Raw genomic sequence first — 22,760 nt, forward strand, 5'->3', positions numbered from 1 at the left:
TATTGCAAAGTCACATATTTAAGCTACAATCTTAAAATGAAGTGTGTTTCTCTATGCAGTAATTGGTAACCAAAGTTACGCATGCAAAAACTGTACATGGTAGTATTTTTATTCTACAGTCAAAAAGCTCACACAACAGCATCATTTAAAAAAAAAACAACAACCCTAAGAATTAGTTAATATCTCCCCCGAAACACAAAGCAGAATCAGTGTTTAGTGCTGAGAGGTTAATAAAGTGTCCAAATACGTTTCAGATGTATAAACTGCACCCAAACCCATAGAAAATAAAGATACTCCAGCACCACTGCTACAGACAACACATACAATGGTCATTTGTAAGGCAGAAAATACCATTACACACATCATCATCATCATCATCATCATCTTTCTCATACACAAATACTGCACTACATATACACAGTTAAAATATATTAACAGTGATATTATAATACAACATACAGCAGTACTCTCAAAGGCATTTGGATAAGATAATGAGCAGAATTAAAACCTATAGGGGTAATAAATCCATCAGCAGTGGGAAATCAAAAGAAGCACAGGGCAAAATGACAGCACATTTCTGCTGTTTTGTGTAGAGGCACAAACATTAAGATTTTGCCATAAATAAAGTTGTCTGAAGTTTTTCCACAAATGGTGCTGGACATTTGCAGCACAAAGAGTGGTGGAATCAGCATTTCTGTTTTTGAGGTGAACTCTAAGGAGCATTAAATGTCCCAGTTCTTTTTTTTTTTTTTTTTTTTTTTGCTGCAGTATCTTAGCTAAGCAATCACTTTCCGCAAACATACCCGCAGTGATTTTGATTTAGTGCGCTGCTTTCCATTAGTGTTATGGCTGCTTTAATTCTTTTTTGTTTAAGGCTGTTTGACTTTTCATACATTTCTGGGAAATATGCCAGTAAATTCAGCACTTGAGCAAACTGATGTGGTATCATGGGAAAGACCTTGTTTGGATCAACAACTCAAAGGCAGCTGTGTTAGATATGACACATGCTTTTTGAGTTTAGTGATAGAATTGTCCATATTTATGACATACAAGTCCTCCCATACTGTAATACTGAGTGTCTACTTATGGTAGTTGATTTACAACTCTTATTTGTAAAAGAGCCAAAACCAGCTCTTCAAACAAAGGGCCTCCCTCACAAACCTCAGTGACATTATTGTAACTGTATGTTTGTCCTAATGTGAGAGACAGAGCGGCTCCCCAGAGAGAACAAGGTGCCAGTATCACAATGGAAAGGCCACTAAATCAAATTAAAGGTAAAAGCTGGAGTCAGTCTTTGAAACAGTAAACACTGTGCTCGTTCCAGATGAGCCACAATCCATGCCAGTTAGATTATCTCCAACTTTATCCCAAGTATGCTCTGACGCCACACAGTCACTTTGGAGCCTGATACCGCTGTTGATCTCCAGAGACTGCAAGACCTCAGGGCATGATGGGAAACCCCTGGCTCCCACCTGATCTAAGAACAGATTAGTGTAGAGTTTGGATGAACAACATGATGCTTTATAGAAAAAACTTATTGGATTCTATTAGACTAATGTTTCAACACTACAAAGGTTTATTCTGTTAGCAGAATATAAGTTGTCTGGTCGATTGTGCTTTTATTGTGGAGGCTGGATACTTTCAGCTTATATTACATATAGCTCTCTGAGTCTTATTAATTACCAACTATCAGGAGGCAACGTAAAGTGGAATGTGATGAAAATTACATGAAGCCCCGACAGTGGCACTGATTCAAGATTTGAATTTCTTTAGTTTGAAAGGGCCTGGTTATATATTCAGCTTTACATGGCAATTCAAGCCCACCTACATTTTCATGAAAATAACTAACATGGAAGTTAAACCATCAATGTTAACATACTGACTATGACTATATTTTAATGAATTTCTTCTATTTCTGTGATTTCCTGTACAGGCTGTGAAAACTGCTGGGAACTGTCCGACTTTTTGCCGATTTCTGTCACCGCCTTCGGCTGCTCTCGTCAGTTTTCCAGGTGAAGCTCAAACTAGGCTACTGCCCATTAATACGTAACGCATCATTCAGCTGAGTACGTCTGATACAGCAGCAAATTTGGTGAAGTTGTACTTTTCTTGCAGAATTTATAAGCCAGAAATACAAAGTCAGTTAATTATGTGACACCATCATGTTAACAAATTGTCCTTTGTTCTTCATTTACTCCATCACATCATGTAGGAAATATAAAGTACAGTTTTTAGAGATTTATAGTTTCAGACAGATCAAATAAAAATATAAAAAAAAACAGAATCCAACTGTTCACTGTTACAGTTGTTCAACAAAATACAAGCAAATTGTTTTTTCTTATCCATTGTATTTCTGGTGATTATACAGTTTAAGTCTTTTTCTGTCCTGTTCCTTTCAGTCGTGAATGTAAATGTGGCCTGGTGTTGTCTAATTAGCAGCCAATGATTTTTACAAAGAGGTGTCACCTGATTCTCTGTGACTAATTCATTTTCATCCTGTCTCTGCCTCGCTGTCTCATCAGTGACTGCTCATCATAAAGGTAAAGGTCGCCATCAGGCTGCAGGGAGGTTAAAGAGGTCAGAGTATCCATGTGATCCATCAGCTGACGCGAGGGCGACGCCTCTCAGACATCTTGGGGAATGCCCTGGTCTCTACAGCCTGAGGAAAGGGAGGTGAGGTGCGGATGGAGGGAGGGCAGAAAAGAAAATATGCTTGACTGCTTGTAGAAATAACAAGGAAAAACTCTATTATCTGTATTTTATGGCCTCAGTTAAGATGGTTTTAAAGCACTAAATGCAATTACAGAATGTTTATTTGGAGCTTTAGGCAGTAATTGCCTTTTTCCATTTCATCTGATTGAGTGAAGTGAAAGCAGACGTTGAGAATGACCAGAAAGAACTAAGATATTGCTTAAATGCTTTATCAAATATGGGCAAGCAATGAGTGACAAACAATACTGGTCTGACTTGTGACTTAGCAAATACTAATTCATAAAAATAAGAGCAGACACATACATGTTTAACTTTGTATTCTATGGGGGTTGGTTCTGCCGAGCAGTGAATCCACCACTTCACTCTCAAATGTCTCAGTAACTATTGGATGGATCGTGATGACATTTGGGGCAGATGTTCATTTGGTCCTCAGGATGAATTGTAATGACTTTGTCAATACTCTGACTCTATATCCAGTGCTGTCATCATGCCTAAATTTTAATTCACCCAATACTTTTATGGTTTATAACCAAAATAGAATTCTCATCAGCCTCTCATAGACTTTTGAACCTTAGGTTTGCATATTTACATAAATTAATTTTGTGTACACTTCAAAAAGCTCGCCTAAAAGAGATTTCTTAAATAAATCGTTTCTGTTTACTGTAGCAACAATTTATGGATGGCTCTTTCAGGCGTCTTTGAGTGCCTGGTTTTGGGTTTACTAAAATATATATATATATTTTAAATTGTCTCCTAAAAAGATCTTTGTGGAAATAAAAACAGTTCTAGTCAGCACCTTTGTTTCCAGGAATGTAAACTTAAACTAAGTAGGATATGGAAGGAGGAACATTGCTAAAAACAGTAGTGTTACAGCTTCACTGTGCACACAGGTTTCGTTTCACTTGTCATCTGGTAAGGCTCAATGGACATTTGACTAAGGCAGATGTCGTTTTAAATAAACGAAGCCCTCTCATACCTAAACACGTCTGAGTTGTCAAACTCGTATTTCCAGTGGCAGAAATGGATTTTGATGCTCGAGCAAAGATGCCTGAATCAGTACTTTAGTGTGTATTTCTAAGCCTTCAAAATGTGGTTGTTGTTTGAGACACATCACTCCACAATTTAACAAATTAAGTGATATTGAGGAAAAAAGAGAAACACCTACCATCAGAAACTTTAGTTGATGAAGGACAGCAGAGGGAGGCGAGAGGAGACAAAAAAGAGATAGTTAGTGATGACTTGTTTAACACTTTTATACGTTGTGAAGTCGACTGTTGTAAAGTAACACAAAACAGGCTTTTTTGGATGAAAAGCTAATTCTCCACAGCACAATCAGTTAACTCAAGGGGGGGAAAAAAAAACCCTCTTTGAACATGATGTGACCTCACATTGATTCAGATATATTACATGATCAAATGAACACAAATGCACCAACACAGCCCTGGTTTGTTGGATCGATGAGCAGAAAGAGACAGAGACGGGAACCGAGGAGGATGATACGAGAACATTTTAATAAAAAAAAAAAAAAAAGGAAAACTGAAGGAGAAACTGAGGCAGACGGGGAGACTGGGGGAGAAGGGGGAGGGAGGCTTTGGTAGAGAGTGGGAGGAATAATGTGATACAGAGAAGGAGCAAGGATATGGCAAGATCAAATAGGAACAATCATTAAATAAAGAAGAGATGCAAAAAGAAGGCGATCAGTGGGAGGAAGATGATGCCATGATCATTAGATAGATGAAAAAAGAGACAAGAGGGTAGTGTTTGTAGAGATAGAGGTTTAGAAAGAATATATGCAAACAGGTTCATTACAGCGGTGAAGGGGACTACTGATAAAAATGCCATATTATGGAGTGATTCATTGCATGCAAGCAGAAAGAGAGAACAACTGAATAAGAATTTAAAGCTACAAAAACATAAATAGTTGAATAATTATTGATGTTCAAAGCGAACAGCATGAATGAGTTCGGCATGGTCTTTAATGCTAACAGGAACATGGTATTCATAATCAGTATAAGTATTTGAGAAACTGGTAGCTGAGAAAGCTAACGCAAGTATAGGTTTTAGCAGCAACAGTTGAATAAGACATGTGCCCGGAGGCCTGAAAAAACAGTGGGGAGCAGTGAACAAAAACACACCAGGGGGGCTGCACACTCCCACACAAACAATTACTGTAGCTCACAGACAAACACACAGATTCTTGCAGGCGTGCATGCTCACACACATTTGGTGGGGACACGCAGGCAGCAATTATCTCACATCCGCACACACATACATACACAGAAGACAGCCTCTGTGCCATGAGAGACTAGCATCGTGCGTGCGTGTGTGTTTCGGCGCTTGTTCATGCATCAGTGCCTCAGGAGAAGACACTACTTTCTGAGAGAGAAGGAGTTAAAAGTGCCCAACCTGTCCATTCCATCTCTCTCTGCATCTTACCTCTGCTTCTTTTTCACTCTTACATTACACTCTTATTCTGTGCTGTTCTTATTGTCAAAACAAATCCCAAAAGACCAAAACTAGCAAAAAAAAAATTGACACTGGCTGTTTAGAAATATGAAATATGTTATTTTGTTAAAAAAACCTCAAAATAATTGCATCACATATTTATTTATATTTTTAACTAGAAGATGCGACAAAAAAAAATAGAGATATGAAAAGATCAGAAAAGACGAGCAGCGAAAAAGATATAGATACTGACTTGCCAGGATGACCATGTCCATTCCCCAGAAGATGCTCATGATCCATCCGACCATGATAACAGCTGTCAGTACCTGGATCAAGGCTGCCGCCACGTTGAGCCAGAACACACAGCACACGCCTCGCTCTGAGATCAGGTCACTGCGAGCGCCACACAGCACCGTGAACGCTGAGATGAAGGTACCTGTGAGACAAAACCAGCAAAAAAAACCCGCTGTTACCAAAAGCTACTCAGTTTAGTTACAAATGGTGTGCTTTGTTTGTTCAGTGATGTGTTTAGCTTAAATTGATGAAACATTTTTCCATGCAGTTTTCCAGTCTTTCATTTCCAATAAGCTATACCAGACAGCAGTCTCCAGAATTTCCTGTGAAATAAATTAGAGGAGACACGTGCTTGGCCCTGCTGAAAACAAGACACTGGGTTATTCAGAGTGGCTCTTTGAGCTAAATACTAAATAAATACCAATGTCAACATGTTTATATAGTAGATGTAATGTTTGCCATGTTCACCATCCTCTGAGGACAAATGTAAACAAATGATAATGTTTAAAAAAAAAAAAAAAAAAAAAAGCACAGAAAACATTGAATTTTCTGTGATATTGAGCATAACACATTTTCCCAAGAAAATAATAGTTTTTTGAGTATCTGGTCATGGCAGTTGTGGATCTTTGCTTTGGAGAAGAGCACAGAAACATGCATCCACACTGATACACACATACACACACACACACACACACACACACACACACACCATTACTGGTTTGAAATAGGATTATCTCTGTGACCAATCCTCATGTGCCTGATACAAATCCACTGTCACTCCATATCCAGTTATCTGCAGATGTGGGCTTTCCCAGGTGTCATTCATTGTACAGCGTGCATGTGCGTGTGTGTGTGTGTGTGTACTGTTTTTGTGTTACACACGGATGCACTGATTATTTCATTACAGGATGTTTCCATGACAACATTTCCTCAGGAATAGGATATGTGTAACATGATTTATACTGCCTGTATCTTGAGGCTGCCTAATAATATCAAAGACAGACTCTGATTTGGTTACTTGGTGATCACTGTAACAGCCTACAGTGCTTTTTTTTTTTTTTTAGTTTGATCTCACACTGACCTACTAGCATCCGTACATCCATAGTTATGAATGGGACAACTACTGTTAATTAGCAGCCAGAAGCCGCTTTCTTTCTTTTTTTGACATATTCATATCAGTATCGTCTGATAATAAGATAATTTTCTCTCCAATAATTATTAAGCAATATTTGCGTGCAGACTAACAGACAGTGCACATAATACCTGAATATATAATAAATACCTGATTTTCCCTGTTGGGAAGTATTTGGACAGCATGCATGCAAATTCAAAATCCATTATTTCACAAATAAACCAGTAACTATTCATCCAGAATTGATATAAAACTCAGTACATGTACCAGAATATCTTCCCTACATTTCCAATCTTTTAAACCAAGTCTCTGTAGTGACCTACTGGGGTCCAGTATAATGATGCAGAGTTTTGCATTTCATCACTCTTACCCTTAAATCTTCTAACATTATTTGGGAGTTGTTGTAGATTTCAGCTCACCCTGGGGCATGTATAATTGTGCATGTTTTTAACCCTAAATATTTATGAGACACGCCAGTTTACATTAGACATCTTGAGCGTTCGCAATGTATAAACAGCCACGATGGGATTGTGAATTAGTTCCTGTTGATATGTGTCACTAAACTGGCTGGTCTTTGCTTTGGTTTAGTAATATTCCCCACTCTTCCATTTAGTTAGTTAATTCAGAAAATCTCATTGAGTATAAAATGTCTGAATTTGTTGTGTTTTTTCTTTTTTTTAGTGATTCTATCATTAAGTGTGTTCTTTTGCTCAATATCATAAATTATTCAGAGAATGAATTGATGCCTAGGCTTTCTCTCTGCAGACTGTCTGTACCCTTTTGCAAATAAAACTGAATACTGTGAATACTGAATGTGGTGCAGTAAATGCCTAGTGGGCAATATGTGTATCATGGCCTTGGCCCCTTCTCTATCTGCTAGTTCCACTTCTTGTCACATTGGAGGAATTCAAATAGCAGGTGGGGGGGCGGGCGCAGGAAAAAGACTGGCTGGACTGTCGGCTGCATCTTGTTTCTCATCAGCGAGGAGAGATCAAAGTTGACTTATGTAAAAGTTTCTTATCACTTTTTCTTGCTCACTTTGTTTTGCTTCTCTATTTCCATAGCTCTCTTTAAGATTAAATTAGCAGGCAAACTTAAAAACTCAGTGCTCTGCCATGACTCCGATTTACTCTATTTGTCCCATAATCTCTGACAAGTTTGAATTCATGCCATAATATTTATTTTCACATGCCCTGCACTGGCCTTATCTGGAATTCTTTCCAAAGAGTTAAACTCTGGAACAAGCACAATCCCAGAATAGTAAAGTGGCCTGGTTTTAAAAAAAAAACAAAAACAAAACAAAGTCCACCATTTACATGTGCAAAGGGAGAGATTAATTCGATATTTACTTTTACTTTCAAATTTTTATCCAATGCTCATTTTAAAGCCTTTCACAGAAAGAGCAACTGTGAGCTAAAATGAGCTTCCACCCAGAGCTGATATGTTCTGATCAGACATAGAAATGTTGAGGTCGCAGAGGTCACACCCACCAGCAGATGCTCTGGCTGCTGGTGGATCCGCCCACCTCCAGACATTAGCTGTGATTGACAGCAAGCTGGTGTCTAAATATTACACATCACTACCATCTGAGTTTTTGGCACGTAAAACAGGATTTATATGCTCTGGTGGCTACTTTCACTTTTTTTGTTTGACTTCCAATGTCTTTAGTCTCCATTAGGTACCATCCACGTCTGTTGCATTCACTGAATAGTAGGTTTCTATCATATCAGTGTTGGAAAAAATAGATATTTGTTGTACCTGCCAAGATGATCAACATGTGCATTATGGCTGATTATTGATTAATCACTACGCATGACTTTTTTCATGCAATGATTTGATCCAATGTTAATAGAAAAGTATTGATTAAACCAGATTTAATTTGCTCAAATTGGTAAATCAACTGATCATTCAGTCCATTCCCTCCCTAAGCAGCTCCTGATGAGGGGAAAAACACCTCCAAACAGTAAGATTTGTAGACAAAAAGCTGGTTTGCTGAAATGTTCCCTATTATTGGCAACAAAGAGATCAGCAGATGCTCACTCATTATCCTACCAGTGTCTTTCATGAACAGAAGTTAATGAAACAAAACAGTTCCTGGCTTCAAACACAACAGCTGTTGGACATTGACAGAAATACCCGAAACTGTAACATGTAATCTCTTGTTAACGTGAGATTAATCCAACACAGTTGAGATGAAAGCAGGAAAATTATTTCACACTTTGTATCTGATGACATCTCATAGCCTGCACATAACTGATGAGAACAAGAAAGACAACCAATAGGGAAACATTTGCTCTGTATGAATGTGTTCAGTTACATTAAAAAAAATGACAATCATAGTTGTGTGTAAAGTTTTAATATTTTTCTTCATTTCCACTATCAATCTATCCATGTGGAGAAAAAGAAGCTCTAGGATCATCTGAATGTCACATGTGGGAGATTGTGTGTGTGTGCGTGTCCGTGTGTGTGTGTGCGTGCGTGTCCGTGTGTGTGCGTGCGTGCGTGCCTAGATATTACCCAGGCTAATGACTATAATTACACAGAGATTTCTACAAAGCACCCACTGGTAGTGTGGGAGGTTAATGATGGAGTGTAAGAGTGTGAAAGACAGAGAAGAGAAGGAGAATAAAATGACACAAAGGGAGAGGGAAAAACAGAGGGAAGAAAAGGAGAGGGAGAAATTAAAGGAGAAAGTTGGCTAGTTTACTCTGCAGCAAAATCAGTTACAGTAAATCATTAATCAGTTACATTACAATCAGTCAAAGTCAGTCGAGGGTGCTTTTAACGAACTCTAAAGCCATTGCCTCTGTGCACATTCTGTACATTGATAAAGTTCATCAGCTGCCTGTGTGCTTGGGCCCATAGAGCAATAGCTCTTCCTGTAGCCGAGCTGGAAGAAAGACCTGAAAATAATTTACTGATACACGTCACATTTGAATCAGCCAGAAGGATCGAATTCTGATTATATAGTTTTGGGACATTTGTGGTGCTCAGAAGAATGTATTCATGATGTTGAAGATATTTTCTGTAATAACACTGTATGTCTCTGTGATCATAACCTCTATTCAGACTTCATCTCTATCTAATCTGATTCTAAGTGTTGATCTGAGTCAGGATGAAATGCAGAGTGTGGGTGGGCATAGCCATCGTACCACAAAGCAAGTGTCAAATGAGAGTAAACTCTAAACCCTTCTCTAGTCCTCCAACCCTAAACTTAACCCTGTAACATTTTCCACGTCCATGAGCCTAATAATTTTAAATCATAGACCTGACTCTAGTCTCTCCTACAGCTAGTCCATAATTAACTCTGGAGCCTTTTACCAGTCTTATTTTTGGGGTGGACTCCTTTGGTCCTCATAAAGATAGATAGAAAGCACACAGATATATCCAGAGGCAACATGTCAACATGACCCAGTAAAGTGATGCAGTTTCTCCAATACCTCACACGTGACATTACACACACAGACACACACACACACTCAGGACTGAATCATATACTCATTGTAGACTGTGTCAATGCCTCACTTTCCAGTCCTCTTAAGGCAAAGCTCATCACACACGTTGTGAGCCGTAGTTACCTTCACAATAAGTATGTGTAATTATTTACAAGCAGACAGAGTCTGTGCTACTCACCAACAGTCTTCATTACAGAGCAGGGACAGTTTAAGGCTCTGATAAAATACCATCAGACAGGATGTTAATGCAAAGTTAATTCATGCAGACCAGAGAAAAGGAGGTTGTCAGTTTGAATTCTGCAGCTCGGTGAAGAGCTCTGGGTGCGGAAATGCTTTCACCTCACATTTGAGGCTCACTTCGGAACAAATCTGACTTTTAAAACAGAGTACCAACATTTCTCCATAAAATGCTTTTAGTTGTGTGAAAATATGCGAATAACTTGTCATTTGGTGAGTATGCTGATTGAAGAAAGCCAGAGGTTCATGTAGCTTAGCAGGGACAAACAGCCAGCCTGGCTCCTTGTGATTTTTTTCCATTTGTTGTTGTGTATGAATAATATAAAAAACAAGATATGTGGTCTCGGTCCTGGACTTCAGAGCTGCTGAAAGGTGTATACAGTATTTGAACTTTGAACTTTGCTTATTCGGTTAAATGCTGAGCCTCTAGGTCAGAGGAATATTTTATTATAGTAATAGGTTTTCATTTTCTTGCTGAGATTTAGATAAGAAAATTGACAAATGCTAAATATAAAGCTACAGGCAGTTAGCTTAGCTTAGCATACAGACATAAAGCGGGTAAACCCACAACCTCTCACACCTTCACTGATATTACAAACATAAACAATACCAAGCAGCCAGGTGCTATTACACGAAATGTGTTGAATTAACTTTGTAGATCTTTTGTGCTATAAAAGTGTCCTGCGTTATTTATCAGTGTGTGTGTTATGTGTGTATATGTGCATGTTTCTGTGTGTATTTGCTCATGCACCTGTGTGTCTGCATGTCTGCAGGAGATAGTGTTCTGCTCTGACTCTTGTCCAAATTCAATTACACATTTCTAAATTTTATTTTGGCTGGAGGTTGAATAGAACAAGATGCTGTTCCCAGTCTCAGTCAGTTAGACCTGAACGGCACTGACACACACGCACACACACACACGCACACACACACACACATGTGCATTGTGTTCATTTCAGTCAGTGTTGTCATGGCAACTGGCCACAGTTATTCAATGAAATGTCAAGGCATTCAGACAAGCCTACACACACACACACACACACACACACACACACACACACACACACTCACTATTACTGTGCGCACACACATACACACACGCACACACACACACACACACACACACACACACTTAGGTTCTGGGGACAATTGTTAAGACAACATGTCAGGGCAATTTCTTCTTCTAAATGGGCATAAACAGTTTTTTTTTTTTTTTTTTCCGGTCAAAGTGTTTGTTGACCCTGTTCTATTACAGGGTTGTTTGTGCGATTTTGAAGCGGTCAATAATTCTACATTTATACAAAAAGACTGTTTGTAAATTGAGCCAAAAACACTGAATGGTTTGAAATCTGAAGCCCTTTTAAGAGGAAAAGACCATGGAGAAAGCACACAATGCACGCAAACACACTGATGACTGTCCAAAGAGTCGTGAACAGTGGGTCAGAGCCAAGCGGTGGACAGGACACGTCAAAGGTTATCTGGTGACAGACTCAGCACTGAGTGATTTCTATAGTCGTCAGTCTCGTACTTCCTTTAGAGAAAAACATAACCTTGTGTTTTTGTCTTTGTTGATCTTTGTTCTTGTATTTCTTCTGTTTTGGTTCTTTTTATTTCAGTGTTTTGTCTTGGACAAAGCCTCATCTCCATATAATTGCTGTGCATGTACATACTGTTGTATATGTTGTTTATTGGCTTTTCTAAAATAAACTTCACATTACATTACCTATGTGTTTGTCTGCTAAAGCACTAAGATAATCTAGACTAGTGTGAGTGTGTGTACTGAGGCTGATCTGGATGAACTGTATGTGTACCTACATATAGCAATAGTGTTGTATTAATTTGAGTATAGTAGGGTTTGGTGACTACAGGTACAGTTCATTATACTGTGTGTGCGTGTGTGCGTGTGTGTGTGTGTGTGCGTGTGTGTGTGTGTGTGTGTGTGTGTGTACATTGTGGACAAATTTTGTTTTAAGGTCTTGGTTTGAATTATGTTACAGTCAGGGTTAGGTTAAAAGGTTGGGATTTAAGGGCCAAATAGATTAATGAATGTCCTCACAACTAGAGAAAGACTGCGTGTGTCTCTGTGTGTGTCAATTCTGGCTTCACAGGCTTTGTTATGTACAAATGAAAATTAATCTGTGTGTGTGTTTCTGTGTGTGTGTTTAGCTACCAGATGCTGTTGCACACACAGGCACAGGCACAGATGTAAAAACAAAGTGGAAGATTAGACACTGAGAATTAGAGGGAAAAGGTCTGACCGAAGGCAGAGACGTCCTAATAACCAAAAATGATTTGGACTGCATCTGCACCAAAATACAAACAATCAGACAATCAGGATTTCATTAAAACGTGCAAATCCTGTGATAATTACACAAGGGTGTAGAGTCTTAAGTTTAAAGTGAGTCAGACTTGAGTCATCTTGTTGTTGTCATCAAATTCTGTGTGCATTTAACTTCACCACAGCAACAAGGATTTGACTAGCTGCACAAAGGAAACATGGAATAAAAAATCAGTGATGAAAGAATCATACAAATGTGTATCAAATACATGGACCAAAAACCAACACAAAACATGAAGAGCTTCATATGTGGCCACATGGTCACAAAATCTGCAATATAGACAATTGAGTCAAGTGATTCCTCTGCCTTATTTATTCATCTTTTAAAGAAATGCATAAAGTAGTAAAAATTCATTCACATATTTATAAATTCATTAGCCTACTTGCAGACCATCCATCCATCCATGGTATTTGCTGTCAATAAAAAAAAAAAAACAATATCTTTGTTGCAGAGTTGATCTTCTAAGATGCATCAGTTCGTTATTGCGTCTGATAAAAGACCTGATTGTGGGCTCTCGCTGACTTTGACACTGTGATCTTGTGACCTGAGCTGCAAGCCCCCCCCTCCCCACAGTGATTATGTCGCAGCCCATAATAATGACACCTGTGAAGGATTTTTATACTCATTGCGATGACATTTCGACCTGTGATGATAGACACTGTGTGCATTAACACCTGGGAAGTGGCGGCTGTGTATACTTGCACCCTGACACTCATATTTTAACACAAGGTGTAAATGGGCTCTCACTATATGTCTTAACCTTTTTCTCATATATGTATACAAAAAATACACAGGTGACGAAACACGTAGCCAGAGTCTCTACAGTTCATGTTCCTTTTTCCGAATGGATGGGTAAAAATAACTCCCCCAAACTGTCCGGTCGCTTTTTTTCCCAAACTAAATTTAACTTGTCAGTGCCTGTGAACTTTCCATGCAGCATTTATAAACACTCTTCATTCCATACTGATATTTATTTATTTTTTTTATTTACTTCACGTTTCTTTGTCTTGCTGTTTGCTAACATGCTTGCTTGTATCATTTGTTTCACTGTTTTCAGTTCTGTGTTTACTTTCTCTCAATTTTTCCCTTTTCGATTTTTACGTAGTACCTATATTTGGTTTTGTGTGCAGTTAGGGGATAGATAGTCCCAATGTGTCAAAGAATGAAAAGCAGAAGAAAAACATATTCCCAACTCACCGAGTCCAGGTATGAAGGTGTTCAGGAAAAGACAGATAACAGCCAAAGGGAAAGGCATTGTGGGTATCGCAGCCCGCAGAGGTCCCTTCTTCTCCCTGACCTCGACCACCACTCCACCGCCCGCTGTAGAGGCCCCAGCCATGGCTTTGCCTCCCAGATTGTCCCCAGTCTTAACATGCCCCTGCTCTGTTCCTCCTTCTTTCTGTGCCATCTCTCCTTCTTTCTATTCCTTGTTGTTTTCAACTGATATTTGAAGGATGCTCAGGTTTGATTAAGGTTATTAGAAATTCGAAAGTAGAAGGCAGTAAGAGTCAGTCGTGATGGATTGTATCTTTGGAGAAAATATTCACCAGTACATGTCAACAGTTGGCTCACAAGTCACCACCAATGTCACATTTACTAGCACACAGTTTTAAAAGTGGAGAATTGGTGACAAATATAAATATATGTCAGTAGAACAACCACAAAGACTAAATTCTATTCCAGTGAAATGCAATGAAATAGCCTGTGATTTTCCTAAAATCTAAGGAATTTTCTGCTGCCTGAAAAGCTTTTTAGCAATTTTCAGCTAAATCTCAATCCTCCCTGGAGAGAGAGCAGATATCTTCAGTGATTTCTTTGAAAGAAGTCTGAAAAAGTCACCTTTACAGTTCCTCCAAGAGACAGTCTGGAGGGAAGCAAGATTTTTTTTTTTCATCAATACTGTTCACTTAAAAGTCCTTAACAGTGGCCACAGTCTCCTCAGAGGTCAGTAATATTTGCCATTTGTGTCCATGCCTTATATGTTCTTAAGGAATGCAGAATCAGTGACAGTTCCTCCTTAAAACTGTTTCAGTGTCTTCAGGAGAAAAAAAAAAAAATCCTCGAAAGATGTGCTGATCTTTTCAGCAATTTCCTCTGAAGTCACTTGCTCGTCTTTCTTTCAGTAAAATCACACTCTACCCACACACCCCTCTGAGACGGAGAACAGAAAGCGCTCACAGTAACCCCTCCTTTTCTACTACGTCTCCCTCTCTCACTCTCTCTTACTCCCTCCGTCTTCTCCCTCTATTTAAAGGAACAGTGGATCGATCAAATGTTACCAGTCAGTGAGATCACTTTCAGCGAGCCTTTACTCTGTGCATGCGAATCAAGTCACTGATTGAGGTTGATGTGCTGAGTAAATGCATTCAGCTCAGATCTAAAGCATTTGTTTACGTTATTTTGTTCATTCATACATTTACAAGCGATTAACTGCAAGTGAACGAGCCCTTGATGAAGCACCCACACGTTATGATTCTAATTATGAGCCTATTGCAAATGTCCCCTGTCTGTAATAGAAGTTAGCGTTTGCTAATCGTCATGTAATTCTCCAAAGTGTCGTTTTGAATCTAATTGTTGTTCATGCTTTGAGTACAGTGTGTAAACAGCTATAAACACTTACTGACTGAAAATGATACAACTGTGAAAGACAAAATAAAGATAGAGGAGAAAGAGCAGGAAGGGAAACTGATATGAGGAATAAGAGGAACAAAAACAAATGGAGGGCAGTCTGGACAATGGACAGTGGCGACGAGGGGACAGGATGAAACAGCCAGTGTCAATATCTTAGTAATTATTCATGCAACCTAATCCCCTAAAGATCAGACATCCTTCTGTTTCGTCATCTCTCTTTCTTCCTCCATTAACTCTGACTTTCATTTAATTCTCTCATTTTCCCTGCTCCGGTTTTTCTTCTCCACTCTGATCTCTACATAAACATTCATCCATGCATCCATTTTCTTCCGCTTTATCCGGGGCCACTTATAAACATAAGTGGTAAAAACATAATGGAAATCAGTGCAACCCTGAATTTTCTTTTCTGCTTTTATATTAATCTGTCTCCCTGTTTTTCTGTCTAGCTTCTCCGTACCATCCACTCACTCCTTTTCTCTTTATGGCATCCTTTCTTCTTTTCTTCTCTCTCTCATCTCTTTTTAGTCTCCTAGCAACCCAGGAAGCGGTAGGGAATTATACAGAAGATATTGATCTCTGGATTTTTTTGGTCCCTTCTCCATACCCTGCCTCCCTCTTTTTCTCACATCTCTCTCTCTAATTTCTGTTCAATTCCCATTTTTAATTTCCGTTTAATCTTTGAAACACACAAGATAGCAGCTCAAGACTGGTTTCACTCTTTCTGTTTCATACAAAGCAGCATTAAAGATTGATCTGAGAAATCTGGACCATTGACCTCAATCACCGTGGCCACTTTGTTGCAAAAAAAAAAAAAAAAAAAATCTTTCATTGGAGTGCCTGAACCTCAACTCTCCTTCCATCTTTTTGACTCTCCACCCTGCTGCTGCACACATGCTCACATACACACATGGTCTTTTCCTTGTTCTGTCAGGGTTTCATTTATATTGATTCCATCTGTCAGGAAAAGCTGACATCACACACCGGTTATTTATATACGTACGTGTGTTGTCTCTGTGTGTGTGTGTGTGTGTGTGTGTGTGTGTGTGTGTGTGTGTGTGTGTGTGTGTGTGTGTGTGTGTGTGTGTGTGTGTGCGCTCCCGATGGCATCGTGTCCCTCACCCCAGACTGGATCATCACCACAGTGACTGTACCATCCACTCACTCCTTTTCTCTCGCCTTTCATCTGCAGACTCTTGGCCAACTCTCGCTGGCTTTTATGTTCCTCTGTTTTTCCTTCTCTTTGTTTCTTTCAGGCTCCAGTAATGCTGCATGAATTCCCAGTACAACTGTATCAAAGCCGATCATGTTTTCACTGGGCTTTCTGTGAACATATATTCTTTTCTTGTTGGGATAAAGCAGCAGGGATGAGCTATAAAGACTGAAACATTGTTTGTGCTCATCATCAGAGCGTTTTCCACTACAAAGTCCAGGACTTAATCAGTACGTCTTAAAACATATCCCTTTATCCTCATTCCAGACAGAAACAATCATTATTAACACTGCTCTGTGCAGGAAGTAGTAATCCTTTTATACCTAATGATGAGAAATGTGAAGTCTGTCGAAATATTCACCGTGGTGGAACTGTGTAAGTACATGCTCTTAAATGTAACTTTATTTTTTATTTTATTAGGGAAACATTGCTCTTTTTACTACATTAAGTTTGACACAGTAACAGTAGTTATATAGTTTGTACATTCATATCAATAATGCAAAACAGAAACTTCTAACAAATTAGGATCTAAATATCTAACAGTGCATAAAGTAGTTTAAAGTAGTTCCACCTTTACCATGAATTAACATACCAGTAATTATTATCCAGTCGTAATAATACATTTTGATTTACTTGCCATGTACTTGTATTTAAGTTTGAATGAAAGACTTTTAATTCAAACAGAGTATTCCTACACTATCGATAATTTTACTAAAGTAAAAGATTGAAGTACTTCTACTGCTGGAAATGCAGTGGGACTATGGTGGAAGGAATTTACTGTATAAGCTCTAGTGTTAATCACTGAACTTAAAGGTCAATGTCTAATATTTCGATCAGTCTATAAGAAGGAATGGGATATTGTACTTATAAATATTTTGTCAGTGTGTAATCACTTGAAAAAAATAAACTTGAACTTTCTGAATCTTAGAATGAGCCTTTTAAATCAACATATGGAGCAGGTCTCCTTTTATGAAAGCAGCCATGTTGTGGCACCATGTTTCTACAGTAGCTCAGAAGGGACAAAACAAACATTGGTTCTAGACCGGAATCATGTTTTGTTTTAAAGGTGACGCCACTGTACCCTCCCTTGTTCCTCAGAATCGGGGAGCGGGGTGTGGGAAGTGAAGGGCATTCTGCCATCTCACTATTAGATGGCGCTAAATCTTTTACATTGCACAGTGCATCTTTAAATACTACTTTTAAGTTCTTGTTTACTTACCATATTTTCCAGACTTTAACTTGCCCTGCCTTTTGGGGGACATTTTCACTTGTGTTACATTAGGAGTTAGAGTTTAGTGTGAACAATTTCTGTTTAATGCTACTTTATACTACATTTCAGATGGATGTGTGTGTGACAGCTATAGAATAGTTGTGGCCTTGTACAAAAACATGTCTAATTAAAGCCCATTTACTTCCACCAAAGGACCATTTTATTTTTCAAGGTCTAAAGAGGTTAAATTATCCAATTGCACAAAAGATTAGAGACACATACAAAAAAATATATAAATAATAAAGCATTGAAGTTAGACATAAGAATATTGGTCACAAAGATCATTTTTTGTAAAACCTCAGGCTGCTTGCTTGTGTCCTCATTCCTTTTTGCTACAGGTAGGTCATGCTGACAGACATGCTTACATGCAAATTTAATAGGGCATCTCCAAGACCCTTTTCTTGGTCCCATGAAAGAGTATTTTTACCACAGCAAATCGACCATGACAGAGGATCAGGCCAGATGTGTCTATAATATTGTAGTTACTAAATGAACTGTTTGGTCTCTAAAATGCTGAACATTTACTATATTGATTAATTTCTTTGAAATTTTGAGAAACATCATCACTTGCAAACAAGAAACACTTGAGCTGCCCCATCTCCTGCCTGAATTTTTTCCTCATTAGTATGCAAATCTATGCAGCAGGGTCCTCCAAAATCTAATCAGACCATCTATCCCAATGGGTCATCTGCTGTGTGTGTGAGCACAAAGCTTCTGTCAGTGAGTAATTGTGCTCATAAGATTGTGTATGCACATACACATGTAGGAAGTAGCATGGAGGGTGGTGGGACATGAAAATAAGAAACTGGGTCTGAAACTATTTAAAGAAAGTCTGGGTGATGATGTCACTGCATTGACGTCATGGGAGGTGTCGTCCTGGTGCAAGAGGAGATTTTCAGGTCAGTTAGTCTGGAAATATCAAGGAGCTCTCACAAAGCAAGAGCAGTGGGCATTAGACCTGCCGCCTACAGTCCGGCGCTGAACGTCATCGTACGCTTTCCTCTGAAGTGTGGTTCATTTTAACATTGACCCCAGACAGCAGCCGTCAGCACAGGGTTTTAGTTTTTAGGGGGGGGGGACTGAGTTGAGATCGTTCTCCACTGTTACTCTTCAACAATTAATCATTTTACTGAATTCCAATCAGAGTAATAGAAATCTGGCTTTGGAAACCACAATGAAACATCTGAGGACTTTAGAGAATTTAAAAAGAGAGAAGAGTGACATCTGCTGGCTGCTCATTCCTAGAAATCTGGGCCTGTATTCACAAAGTTTCTTAGAATCCTCTCAGAGAGCTCCTATTTTAGCCTAAAAAGTCCTAGCTGGGAAAGTGATTTAGGAAACTTCTCAGGGTAAGGGTAAGGAGAAGGAGAAGGAGCTAAGAGTAAGGAAAGTACAAAAACCTTTACATTAGTGAGGAGGTGTGGTTGACCCCGTTGCTAGGGGTGACACAGCATTTCAAGGACTGTGATTGGTTGATCAAAAACTATCTGTAAAGGTCTTAAAATGCCTCTTAGTGAAAATACTGTAGAATAAATGATAATAGAATGGACAGTGAAATCATAAAATGCTTGTATTAAGAAATTGATTAATCATGAACACAGGCTGCTTTATGCAAAGTTTCTCTTAGGCTAAATATCTTTAAAGTTAATTAAAACAGCCAAATGTTAAAAATGTGTATAGGCATTAGTTACTACAGTATATTCAAGTGCTTACATTGGTCTACCATACTGATTTTATTACTTGTAATGCAAAATGGCTCACCTCTTACCAATTTCCATGACTGCAGGACAGTCTGTTTAAGTTGTACTTTAGGATGGCATGGAGCCAACAGTCCAAGATATGAAAGGAAGTAAAAGAACAAGAAAACCAAACTGGAAAGAAGAGACTCAAACCAGAAGATTTCTGTGTCACTATATGAGGTTGTGAAAGCGTTTCAATAGTTTGTGCAATCACTCAGGTGATGGAAGGCTGTGGCAGACACAAGTCATCACTATTGCACTGTTGCATTTTTCCAGTTGCCAAACACCTCAGTGCTGTAATCTCTTTCATTTCTGCCATTAGGGCATCACTGCGTTATGTGGGACATGTGAGCGCATCTCTAATACGTTCAAGCACAAACATTATCCCATCGCGATCCAACCTGTAGCGTTTTAATTAACTCAGGATTGTTCGGTGTTTGGAAAATATTTCTTCTTTTAGCCCTTTCGTCCTCTGCTAAAGAAACTCTTAAGCCTCTTAAAAGTCCTCCTCTCTACTCTTGACAATTTTTACCTTAGGAGCTGTTTTTAGGGCTAAGATGTTTCGTGAATTATTTTTATTTTTACTAAGATTTAGTCCTAAATTTGAGGGGAAATTATAAGGAAACGTCATAATTCTGAAAATTCTCTTAGAATTTCATCACTAGGAGCAACTTTTAGGCTCAGGAAGCTTCATGAATACGGGCTCTGATGTGGAGTTAAATCTGATTCTGTGCATGTGACTTTTAAGGCTTTGTGATGCAGATCTGACAATGTGGAACTTTTATTCAAAGTTTGACTTACTTAAAATGAAGCAAAGAGAAAGTTAGAATTGTCACTTTTTTTTAATCATATGAAAGCATAGCTTGGACATTCGCTGTAAAATAGGTGGTCTGTAATAAAACACTTGAAAAAACAAATAAAACGACAGAAAACAAGTCATCTGAGGAGTTATTTTTCATTTATCTTGAAGCTTATAGAAAAATAATCAGCATAAAAATAGAGAAGCTATGAAGATAAATTACAGGTCACCACTACATCACGCTTCTGCTTGCCTCAGTGAGGTTTACATAGGGTGGTGTTAAAACATTCATGTGGATCAGAAAGATTTTTCAGACTCTGAGTTGTTCACTTTTTCAGCATTGGCGTCTTCTTTGCTCTTGATGATGTTTTTGGCCCACTCCGCAGATGGGTTGGCACAGATTTCGGCACCAGCCCTCATCTTAAAGCTAAAACAAAGATAATTGCGGCGCCTTTCAGTATCAATTTTTTTTCATTGATTGTCAACTTGATGTTTAATAGCAGAAGATAAAACACTCACATGACACCTTCTGTTGGACACAGGTTGTCAGTGTATCTGTAGCTCACCACCCTCTTCCTAGGCAGAGGGTTGGCGATGAACTCAAAACAGCACTTGTCAGGTCCATAGCTGTCTGTGCAAGCAACATAGACCCAGAAAGGTTAACAGTAAAAGAGATTACAAAACTAATATGTTAACACAAAATTATGTTTTGTTGTGTGTGTTGTCTCTTTACATTTTTGTGGAACTTCTCTCATGACAAAACTTATAATTGAGACAATATAAAGCTTGTCAGGTGTTTATTTTCACCTAAATCCCTTTTTACATCAAGGAACTTTATCGTTTTAGTCAGATATGAGTCAAGGTAGCCCCTAATTTTTCCCTAGTATTTAAGAAATAATTACAGAAACATAAAGATTTGCCTTTTGGTTAATAAAGAAAGAAGTTATGTGCAGCTTACTAGATGCCAGGACAGCGAGCGATGAGAAAAGCAAGGTGCAGGCCACCAGCATGATAGGGTTCTTCATCATCATCATCATCGTCGTGATCTTGTGTGGATTTCTTTCCGTCAGCGTCTGTCTTCTTTCTGTCCACTTGGCTTGCAACCCCTCACTTTTAATATGCTGCTAGTCGCGTATGCGTGGGTGTGTGTGGGTGGGTGTGTGTGTGTTTGTGTATGTGTATGTGTGCGCGTGCGTGTCTGTTTGTCTGTGTGTGTGTGTGTGTCTGTGTGTGTGTGTGTGTGTGTGTGTGTGTGTGTGTCTGTCTGTCTGTCTGTGTCTATGTGCGTGTGTGGCTATAAGCATGTGTTGTAGAACAGGTTCCATGACAAAATAAATACCATACCTTGAAACTGCCGTGTCTGTGGTCATGTGGTCAACGCTTCTTAGTAGAAGGTAAAATCAGGCGGGTAGGGGAGAGCATCACATGTTTTAGTTATTCTATGTGTGTGTGTGTGCATGTTAGTGCATAATTGGATGCATGTTGTGCAATGTGCAGATGCACTGTGGTTTTAAGTTGCTTCCACAGGGCTGCTTTATGTGTTTTTTGTTGTTGTTGTTTTTTAATTACATGGTTTCATATGATAAAACATGATCTTTAATGTTAGCAGTGGTTTCTGTCTATTTTAAATAGAAAAAGTCAAAAAAAAATGTACAAAGTACAGTTTGTCTAGAGCACGTTAACAGTCTGGGCCTAAGCCTTTCATAGATTTATATTTTTGATCTTATTTTCTACCTTTCTACTCTTTTCTATTCTCTTTTTGATGCTGTGGTCGACACCTTAACCCCTAAACCACACACACTCACTCTCCACCAGCTTTTAAGTTCTAAAATAGTGAGACACACAGTTTCATTTTGTCAAGAAAATAGCACAACATATATAATGTAGGTCAATATCAGGGGAAGCTGTAGTTCATAATAAAATTATTTTTACATAAGACAGATCATAATGAAACTTGGTTAATTTGGAAATACTGTTTTCAATGATTATCACTTCGCAATAGATGAATTTAAATGTTTTAATTTCAAACTGTTGGATGAGTCTAAATGATCTGACACGTTTAGATGGTTGTATATTTGTACGCAACCATACACACACACACACACACACACACACACACACACACATTTATGTATAGATATATATGTGTGTGTGTGTGTGTGTGTGCATGTGGATACATTTTACCACAGTGACAAGCATACACCAACTCAAAACCTGGAGGCTGATTACAACCTAAAACCCTTTCTGCTAACTCAGACTGAAACCTGTGGTTTGTTGCCGAGGTAGGGGCAGGGTGCAAAAAGAATGCACAAATATGGTTGCATGAACATCAACAGCAAGTGAATTTCACTTATTTACACCTGATGATTCTGTTGATTGTATTTTCTCTATATTCTGTAAACAGCGTCCAAACAGCTTTTTTTATAACTAGACATTTTAGAAAAATATCTGCATGTAGCCCTGTAATATAAAGATGAAATTTAATAATACAAATACT

General features: G+C 38.6%; 2 protein-coding genes across 2 annotated transcripts; both read right to left on the reverse strand.

Moving 5' to 3' along the window:
* Positions 1–738: 738 nt before the first annotated feature.
* stum (stum, mechanosensory transduction mediator homolog) lies at positions 739–14,792 on the reverse strand. The gene is made up of 4 exons (XM_026319353.1): positions 13,812–14,792; positions 5,411–5,593; positions 3,878–3,886; positions 739–2,659 (listed from the first exon to the last, which is right to left on the reverse strand). The coding sequence occupies exons 1-4, from the start codon at positions 14,020–14,022 to the stop codon at positions 2,625–2,627; spliced, it is 438 nt and encodes a 145-aa protein (XP_026175138.1). The 5' UTR covers positions 14,023–14,792; the 3' UTR covers positions 739–2,624.
* Positions 14,793–20,287: 5,495 nt separating this feature from the next.
* Positions 20,288–21,380, reverse strand: LOC113137340 (C-C motif chemokine 5-like). Its single transcript, XM_026318921.1, has 3 exons — positions 21,222–21,380; positions 20,783–20,894; positions 20,288–20,690 (listed from the first exon to the last, which is right to left on the reverse strand). Exons 1-3 carry the CDS (start codon positions 21,298–21,300, stop codon positions 20,561–20,563), a joined length of 321 nt encoding a protein of 106 aa, XP_026174706.1. The 5' UTR covers positions 21,301–21,380; the 3' UTR covers positions 20,288–20,560.
* Between the last annotated feature and the right edge of the window lie 1,380 nt (positions 21,381–22,760).

The sequence above is a fragment of the Mastacembelus armatus genome, chromosome 24 (genome assembly GCF_900324485.2).
Source record: "Mastacembelus armatus chromosome 24, fMasArm1.2, whole genome shotgun sequence".
Taxonomy (NCBI): domain Eukaryota; kingdom Metazoa; phylum Chordata; class Actinopteri; order Synbranchiformes; family Mastacembelidae; genus Mastacembelus; species Mastacembelus armatus.

What these genes read in the sequence shown, in the direction of transcription:
- LOC113137340 (XM_026318921.1), bottom strand. Translation starts at nt 21,300, where the DNA reads ATGATGATGATGATGAAGAACCCTATCATGCTGGTGGCCTGCACCTTG. An exon ending in GCTCGCTGTCCTGGCATCTA is followed by an intron (nt 20,895 to 21,221) that starts GTAAGCTGCACA and finishes TTGCTTGCACAG; the next exon opens with ACAGCTATGGACCTGACAAG. An exon ending in TGTCCAACAGAAGGTGTCAT is followed by an intron (nt 20,691 to 20,782) that starts GTGAGTGTTTTA and finishes TCTTTGTTTTAG; the next exon opens with CTTTAAGATGAGGGCTGGTG.
- stum (XM_026319353.1), bottom strand. Translation starts at nt 14,022, where the DNA reads ATGGCACAGAAAGAAGGAGGAACAGAGCAGGGGCATGTTAAGACTGGG. An exon ending in CACCTTCATACCTGGACTCG is followed by an intron (nt 5,594 to 13,811) that starts GTGAGTTGGGAA and finishes TTTGTCTCACAG; the next exon opens with GTACCTTCATCTCAGCGTTC.